Source organism: Mus pahari, chromosome 4 (genome assembly GCF_900095145.1).
Source record: "Mus pahari chromosome 4, PAHARI_EIJ_v1.1, whole genome shotgun sequence".
Classification (NCBI taxonomy): Eukaryota; Metazoa; Chordata; class Mammalia; order Rodentia; family Muridae; genus Mus; species Mus pahari.
The window spans coordinates 64,676,447-64,685,963 of record NC_034593.1 but is presented as its reverse complement, the minus strand read 5'-3'; the positions used below and the strand labels follow the sequence as shown (position 1 = coordinate 64,685,963).

General features: G+C 32.0%; 1 protein-coding gene across 1 annotated transcript in view; it reads left to right on the top strand.

Annotated features, from left to right (window-relative positions):
- Positions 1 to 9,517, top strand: part of Si (sucrase-isomaltase) — a 69,000-nt gene that overhangs the window by 1,282 nt on the left and 58,201 nt on the right. The window contains exons 3-6 of the mRNA XM_021196304.1: positions 1,108 to 1,214; positions 5,533 to 5,650; positions 5,922 to 6,031; positions 8,082 to 8,233. Coding sequence (XP_021051963.1) covers positions 1,108 to 1,214; positions 5,533 to 5,650; positions 5,922 to 6,031; positions 8,082 to 8,233 — 487 coding nt within the window. The remainder of the gene's footprint in view (positions 1 to 1,107; positions 1,215 to 5,532; positions 5,651 to 5,921; positions 6,032 to 8,081; positions 8,234 to 9,517) is intronic.

Here is a 9,517-nt window from a genome sequence, read left to right as displayed (position 1 = left end):
ACCCACCCACTCCCACTACTTGGCCCAGGACTTCCCTTGTGCTGGGTCATATAAAGTTTGCAAGACCAAGGGACTGTCTGCTTTAAGCAGTGGAGTGAAGTCAGGGGAACGTCATTCCACAGTAGCTGTGGGTTTAAAATTTTATTAGTGTCTTTAGAGGGAAGTAGTAAACTAACTCCCACAAGTTGAAAGTTGTTCTCTTACTTCCTAAACCGTGCTACAGCACCAAAGCAAGCCCTTCACCAGAGTGCCTAATGAATAAATAAATGAAATTAAAACTATTTGTTAGAGAAAGTCTGCGATTTCACATGAAATGTGAAGAACTTGGAGTAAGTTCCAAAATTGTGACATTTCTCTGTCCACTGAAGTCTCATGTTTTCAATAAAAAGCCACCACGTTAAAGATTTTGTGCACTTTGACAATGGTGGACTTCCCTCTATACATTATTTTAAATAAAGGAATGTGAGGGAAAAAGGTGAAGTGTTAAAATAACTTAAATGAATTGCCACTGCGTGCTCTCCCTCTTTCCCTCTCCCTCTCCCTTTCTTTCTTCTTTCCTCTCTCTTCCTTCTCCCCTCTCTCTGACACCCTTGAGGTTTCTGCTTTGGTTTTCAGAAATATGAACAGTCCATGGATGGTGTAGTCAATGTTATTTTTATCCTTGTTATGACTAGTGAGATAGAGAATACATGAAAAACTACAAGAAATGCAAGTTAAGGCTTCAGGTTCCTAGTGATCTTTGTCTATTCTTATCAGAGTCTCTGCATATTGTGGACCTCTGAACTCTCTCTTTATCATTTTCTTTTGCCAAATAAGGACTGAAAAGGATGTTAACTGTTGCACTTGTGTCAAACACCAGTTGCGGATCCTATCCGTTTTATACTTTCTTCCAGTTGTTGACAGCTCTAAAGTCAGCATTCCTCTTTTCTAAGTCAGATTATACATAGTATTTTAAAATGTTATTTATCCTTATTATTATAGTGACTGAGGCTTGATTTGGGGGGAATCACAAATTGATTTTGCTTTAATTATAAAAGAAAATAACTCATTTGTTAAACCAAGTATTCATTACTTAATGAAAATGGTTTTTATATTTTCTTCTTCCAGAAATAACAAGTCCAACTTCAGCCCCTAGTCCAGGAAAGTGTCCGCCTGAACAAGGTGAACCTATTAATGAGAGAATAAACTGCATTCCAGAACAACATCCAACAAAGGTCTGCCAAAAATCCTCTGGATGATTTTAGAAATATAATCAGCCTTATATGAAGATATCTACTCAATATAGAATGACTGTATATCGTTAAAGATTTGAAGATAACCTTCAGTTATGCTCCTATTCCTCTTCTGTATAAATTTGTGACAGAACTGATGTTAATGAACCTCCTTTTAATTTGTTTGGTTATTTCAAATTAAGAGGTTACTTTCCATCCATACTCAACAAGCTATATAACAAGCTGACCATGCCTTCCTGAAAGTGTTATTTCCCCTCTTTACTCCTTAATGTTCAGGACCTTATGTAACACTTGCATGGTTTAAATTACACTATTTGTAGTGGGGAGTCTTCAGAAGAATTTCTAGAAAAGTATATATGATTCACTTTTCTAAATGTAATTATATTTCATTATATGAAAATAAGTGGAGAAACTTGTTGGATTCATGTAACCATACGTTGACTCAGACTTTTTAATTCATAAAACTGTGAAAATAAAAGTCAATGAATGTATGTGTTTTATGTTGATATTTCACAAGTTCTATATTATTTGTGTTTAAATCTCAATTCCACCCTTGCTGTCACGTGACATAATGAACGATTTGCCAGTTCTTTTATGCATCATAAGTTGCATAGCATGTTCTAACTTATCAGTAATTATACAAAACAATGAAGTATTTACCAGTAAACTTACAATAATAACTTCTTTTATCAATTGATGAAGGAATGACATAAATCAGTGCTTACTGTTATACACTGAGAAAAGTAGGTATTCTTATCACTGTTATTTTCGAGAAATGATGGAAGATTAGTACTGAATCCTTTTAGAAAAAAACATGGCTCTTCTAGGAAAGTGATTTATACACAGGCAGTGATTTGGCTTTGTCATCCTAGGTCTTTATTCTTAATTCAATCTATTAAGTTGATGAAAAATATTTTCTTTTTCAATATTCATGAGAATAGAAATAAACTAAACTCATGAAGTAAACATTCTAATTCAACCAATATATTTACATTTGTCATTCAAGAAGACATTTGTCATTCAAAAAGACACAGTGAGCCCAACATCATGCTGAATGCCTGTAATTCTTGCTACTAGAGAAGTCTGGGGCTAGCCTGGTTAAATGATCCAAGAGTATACATACATATCTGCAATGCATCTTTGTGGTAGAGTGCATACATAGCATTTCACAGTCTGGATTTGATTCCAAGGATAGGAAAGATAGTCAAATTTGAAGAATACAGGAACAGAAAAGGGTTTCTTGATACTCAGATAAAAAATTAGTCAAGATGATTTAAATGAGATTCTGTTATTAAATGTACTCTCACTTAACTGGAAATTCAAAGAGTTTATCAAGGTAAAATGAATAGGTCAAAAGATTTCTGCAAGTGGGTACAAAGTTTGATCTTAGCTCATGTTCTATAAGTTCAATAGGTCTTAGTCATTAACCAGTGTCTTAAAATGGTTTTAATTAGATAATATTCAAAAATATTTTTATTACAGAAAATTGATAAATAAATGCTGAATGAATAAAACTAAAAAGTCCCAGAAATCAGGAACATGGCCTAAATATACACTATAAAGGGAACGTTTATTCAAATTATGCTTCATGGATTTTTATATGTATTTTCCATAATACTTTCTCAGTAGTAGCTTATCAAATCTTCAAGATACTTAAACCATTAACTTTCCATTTTTTTCAGTGATAAGCAAAATCAATAACTTATTAACAATGTATATACAACTGTAAATATGAAATTATCTATTGAATAAATATTATTTCCCCAAACAAGGCATTTAAGATTAAATTAGTCAAAATTATTATTTTCAGTTAATTTCCATAACTTTTATTAATTATAAAAGTTCTCTTGCATTTTATATATTCAAAGATTCATCATGATTGATAAAATATTTAAATATAAAATATGCTACAGATTGTATATAGAAGGCATGCATATGTAAAAGTTCAATAATAACAAAGTATGGAAGAGTCAAAATGATATTGTAATAAACAGCTAAATTCTTACTGAAACTGTTTTAGTTAGCATAGGTTGCAATAGCAAATATCTTACATTTTCTAGCTTCTGCATTTATTTTCCATAGCTCTGAAAGCTAGATGTCTGAGACAAAAACAGACATTTTCACCGATTTTTTAGTGAGGACTTGGAATTTGTTAAGTATATATGTTTATTTATATCATTCCCACTCCTCCCTTTGTTTTTTTTTCCAGCAACTTCCATCCTCTATCCCCTTCACATTCATGGCCTCTTTTTATCTTTAATTATTATTGTTACATACACTTATATAAATGAATAAATACAGCTTCCTAAGTCCATTTGTTGTTGTTTGCCTGGGTATCTTTTCAGAGCTGCTCACTTGGTATTGAATAACCATCTAGATGGCTTATCCTTGAGGAAGATTCATTTTCCATCTCCCAGAAGTCATTGATTAGCTGTAACTCTTCATCTAGGAGTGGGATTTTGTGAGGTTGCTCCATTCACACTGGTCTATCCAGTGCTGGCATTATTGTTCAGCTTTTGTGTGGGTGCCACAGTAGAGAGATCCTGTTCATAATGAGCCTTAAGTGTAGGGTTGGTAGATGTATCAAATTGAATTAAGGCACCACATTGTTACTTGCTCTCTTTATTTTGACACTTTGTAGCTTTCTTTGTATGGTGAAAAGACACTTGATTGGGAGTGAGAGTTCTGCCTCTCCATGGGTTTATTTAGAGAGAACTTTTCTACTGATGTTGTAGATGGTTCTTCTTGCTACTCTCACAGAAAATTTTTTCAGTATGTAGACCAGAAGGAAGAAGTTCTTTTTGTAATGAAATCAGTAGTCTTGAATGAGTTGAATGAGGGTCTATGCTATGACTTTATTGTAGCCCCTATCCTTTCTTAAGGTTCCTATTATCAAATAAAGTAATATGGGGAGAGAAGAAGAATCCTTCCTTCATTATTTTAGCTTGAAGAGAAAAAGTTACACCACTGATTCAACTTAACACACATATAAGTATAAATGAGTATTCTAATTGTAATACACATATATATTCATGCCACATAATAAAATAAGTATTGAGGGTTATTTTTGCAATTTTATTTATGGGTGTTTACTGAAATTATGTCCATTAATAGATTGAGTGTGCCTTAATTTTCTGTCATTTAAGCAAATCAGAAAGAAATATGAAATCAGAGAAATAAAAATACTGACAAACTCTTAAAATTGTAAGTAATAGGAGGAACAGCTAAATGAACAAAAAACCATTACATTCTAAAAGATAAACTAAAATAAATTCTTATTACCTTTAAAGCTAATAGTTTTAGTCTAATCCTATAAAATATTGTTTTTTATATAGACTCATACACCTGCTTGGATTAGTACACCTATGTCTGGTTCTACTTTTGTGCTTGAACTATGTCAAAACAAAATGTTATAGAAAGACTGCAATAAATCCTATTATTTTATAGTAGGATTTTGTGTTTTTGGGGACCTTTTGATAGGTTACATAACTAGGGATAAAACTGTCTAAATAAAGACTTCTCATACCTGATACTATAAAAGATATTAACTGATCCTTTAGCACTGTTGTTTGCAATGTATGTATTTGTATGCTTCTGTAAATAAAGCTATTTTACTGTGATGTGAAGACAGTTTAATGTATACATTTGGTTGACTAACACATACAATTTAAAATTTGTTTTCACAAAAATAGTTATGAAAACTTTGTACCAATAAGTATGTCATAATTAAAGCTTTTATTATATAGATATTTAATTACACTGCTAATAGACAGATCACCATGTTATTCAACATGTTAAGAATGCATTTATGACTTCCAATTTTTGTGAATTTTTTCATGTAGCTAGTAAAATTACTGTGTAATCAATATTTATATTCTAATATTTATTAAAGTATGGTAATTTGTTATGACTACTTAAAATAACTCAATTATTAAAATGTTCAGCTAATACTTTTTTTGGAAAACCTGTTATAAAACTCTGGATGGAGACTGTGCTTAAGTGGTTAAACAGTTTTCTGGAGTTGACAATCTCTTACTTTTAATAAGCCCTAGTCATTGCTACAAAAGTTATATGTGATTGAATTAAATCTAGATATTGAGTTATGTAACCTCACCTGAATCAAAATCTTCTTGTTACCATGACGAAAAGGGAAAAAAGAAAAACGTAATTATCGAGAGGGCAAAAGTTCTTAAAATGTGTGTGTTTAGAGTATTAATGGTAAGAAAACAGACTGAGTACATCCGATTGCATTGCCAATTACATTTTTTGTTTGTTTGTTTGTTTAAAAATATTTTTCCAGGCAAAATGTGAAGAGCGTGGCTGTTGCTGGCGTCCATGGAACAACACTGCCATTCCTTGGTGCTTCTTTGCAGATAACCATGGTTATAATGCTGAGTCAGTCACGAATGAAAATACTGGTAAGGAGTTTCCCCACCATGATAGCCCAATACATGTTCTAAGTGGAAAGAGTCTATTTTAAGATGTTCTTTGAAAAGAGTATCTTCAATAAGTACACACATCAAAACTTTTAAACAATGTATTGAAGATTTTTTTTCAGCGTTGCCTCATGTAAAATAAAAACAAAAAGTCATTTGTAGCAGTATAATAAAATTATTAATATGAAATAAATTATTAATAATTGTCAATATTCAAACTATTTTAAGTGTCTGCACTTTTCCTTTGTCTAAGGACTTAAAGCCACACTGAACAGAATCCCTTCTCCCACTCTATTTGGAGAAGACATTAAAAGCGTCCTCCTCACAACTCAGAGTCAGACCCGTAATCGTTTCCGGTTCAAGGTTTGACTTTTATGATTTCTAAAAATTTACTTGTATTTATTTTATGAATGTAAATTTTGTCTGTCTATCTGGGCTAGGGTGGGGAGGAAGAGGAGGGAGAGCAGTAGCCATTGAATCCAGAAGAGGGCAATAGATATCCAGGAACTGGAATTAGAGATGGTTCTGAGGAACCATGAGTATGCAGACAACTGCACCCAAGTCCTCTGCAGGAACATAAAGAGATACTAATTTATTACAAGCTATCTTTTCAGCCCTTGACTTGTGATACTTCTAAGAAATCTTTTGTTTTAAGTGTAGTTGAAGAAAATATTCTTTCTCCTTCCAGTATATTGTCCACCCTCAGAAATGTTTATCCCAAAAAGATAACTAAAGCACTAGTTACCCTCTTATGTGTCCTTCTCTTCTTTAAGACAATATCAATAATTTCTTCTCTAGAAAATTTTTCAAGAATTAAAAAAAAAAAACATGTTTTATTTAAAACACTTAGGCTATTGTCTTGAGAAGGATTGGAGCTCAATAAGTGTTTGTATTAAATTGTAGACTACATTGTATTATTATTTAAAATATTTTTAATATTTATTTTATGCATATGGATATATTTATTGCCAATGTGAATGTTGTCACATTTTGTGTATGTCTTTTGACCACAGAAGGCAAGTGAGGTTATCAGAGCCTTGGAATGGTGTTATAGATGTTGGTTAACCACCTTGTGCATACTAGGAATTGAACCTGAGTCTTCTCTTTAAAAGGATAGTGTTTATTCCTAACCACCAAAATACCTTTCCAGGATGCTCATTTAAAATTTGTTTTGAGATAAGTTAATAGTACCATATAAATGCAGTGTAAAACTTCATACTTCAGGTTAAAGCAAGAGATTACTGGTTTACCAGAAGCAGTTAGTCACATACATGTGTGTGAACACACACACACACACACACACACACACACCTATAATTTGGAGAAGAAAATAACTTTGCAACATTTTAGAACATATTCAAAATATTAAATGACTTAAATTATTTATGTATTGAGTTTTGCACTGATAAGAATAGAACTCACCACAATGAATATACTGAAAAAGTACTGTATTAGCAGAATGTATATAAAAAATTCATTTCCCAATTCTTTATTATTTATTGCAAAAAAAAACTAGAGTAAAAGCCACTGCCCAGCAGCAGGATAATTGATAATTAAAATTTGATGTTAAACATATGATATATGTTATGTCATTTATATTCATACATAACTGTTTGATATTTAGATCACAAAATTTAAAGGAATAATGGGTTAAGGAAGGACTGAACAGAGGAAATAAACAGGAGTTATGAAAGATGATATATAGCTAATTATTTTCTAGTTATATTTCTGTCAAGGTGTATACTTAGGAAATATTCTACACTGCAAGCTTAAAACCCAATGTGAAGCTCTACAGCTTCCTTTCTAGTGGTTATTTATAGTTTAGAGTTTCATTGAGATGTATAGATTTGGGGTCTGGTTAATTTCAGTTTGATTTATTTCATCTGTAAGTTTTAATAAAGTATTTTTCAAGGTTTATACTTAGGAAATATTCTATACTGCAAGCTTAAAATCCAATGTGAAGCTCTACAGCTTCCTTTCTAGTGGTTATTTATCATTGAGAGTTTCAGTAAGCTGTATAGATTTGGGGTCTGGTTAATTTCAGTTTGATTTATTTCATCTGTAAGTTTTAATAAAGTATTTTTCAAAATTAAAATTAAATGATCACTTTCCCCTTGGGAATAACTCAAGAAGTGGATATTAAAGCCCTTACAATATTATATGTAAAAATCCCAGTTTTCAATGATATTTAGTGACCCTATCTCTTCTGTCAATAAATATATTTACTCAATAATATAGAAGACTCTCAACCAATTAAATATAATTATTTCTTAATAATTTGTATGATTTATTTATGTTATATATGTAATATGATATAACATTACAGATATAGATAATTTCACAGCTCGTGTACAGTAATTCAGAGATGGGTATATCGTAATCGCTTACTGTTTGTGTATTGAAATCTGGGCAGATCACAGATCCAAATAACAAGAGATTTGAAGTGCCACATCAGTTTGTAAAAGATGGAAATGGAATCCCAGCAGCTGACACACTGTATGATGTCCAGGTCTCAGAAAACCCGTTCAGCATCAAAGTCCTCAGGAAAAGCAACAACAAAGTCTTGTAAGTGATGCTTGTGTCTCGCTCTCATATCAATCAAGTAGATAGTCAATGGAAGATAAGGATCTCTTAAAGACAGTGCCAGTTTATAAAGAACATACAAATTTCTCCCAAAAGCGTGAAAGTCTAGATCCATGAATATTATGACAGAATAATTATTGTGCTTCTCATAGAAGAAAGAAACTAAAACACAAATTTAAGAATGTCAGTTCATGTCAACCAAATGCCTGGTAGGAACGAGTGATAAATGTTTCCCTTGCCAATATTCACTCATAGTGGAAATGGTTGCTATGTGTGTACCCTTCATTATCCCACCTTCTCTGAAACAATTTTCAGAAGTAGATGTTTTCTATTGAATTAGGTATGAATTTTGATGACAATGTCAAAATCTTTTTTTTCATACATAAAAAATTTAAATACTAGTTAAACATTTTCATTTAGAATGTATTGTCTGGGGCAGGGAGTAATTGTCTCAAAGAATTTAGTAAAATTTAGTAATTTCCTATAAAAGTCAGCATTCATACAGGTAGCACTATACAAGTACACACATATATACATATGTATGCATATAATAAGAAATAATAAAGTTATGAATTTTAAAAGGGTGAGCGGGGATATATGGGAAAATTGGGGGGAGAAATAGGAAAGAAATTATGTGATATAATATTATAGAAATAAAAGAAATAATTTTTTAAAAAGAAAAAGTCAAGATATGGGCTTGTTAACAGATAATGTTAATTTAACAATGTTGAAAATCAAATCTCATAAATTTACTTTTACTGAATATATTTGGACATTTTTCTAATTTGCTTGGTGCCATGTCATAAAATGTACTTACTTCTAAGCAGAATAGTTTAGTACAGGGAAAGAAATTTTTCACTGAGTGACTTACATGTAAAAATCTCAAGTCTGCAGCCCTATAGGCGAAACAAACAATATGAACTAACCAGTACCCCCAGAGTTTGTGTCTCTAGCTGCATATGTAGCAGAGGATGGTCTAGTTGGCCATCCATCAATGGGAAGAGAAGCCCTTGGTCTATGCCCCAGTATAATGAAGTGGGAGTGGGTGGGTTGGGGAGCAGGGGGAGGGGGGAGGGTATAGGGGATTTTTCAGAGAGGATACTAGGAAAGGGGATAGCATTTGAAATGTAAATGAAGAAAACATCTAATAAAAAGAAAGCCTCAATGAGTCTAACCATAGAAGTAGTAAAAAAGGATGTATATCTTGGCTCAGGACAGTGGAGGATAAGAGATTTTTGCTAATGTGTTACACATGGAAAAATATTG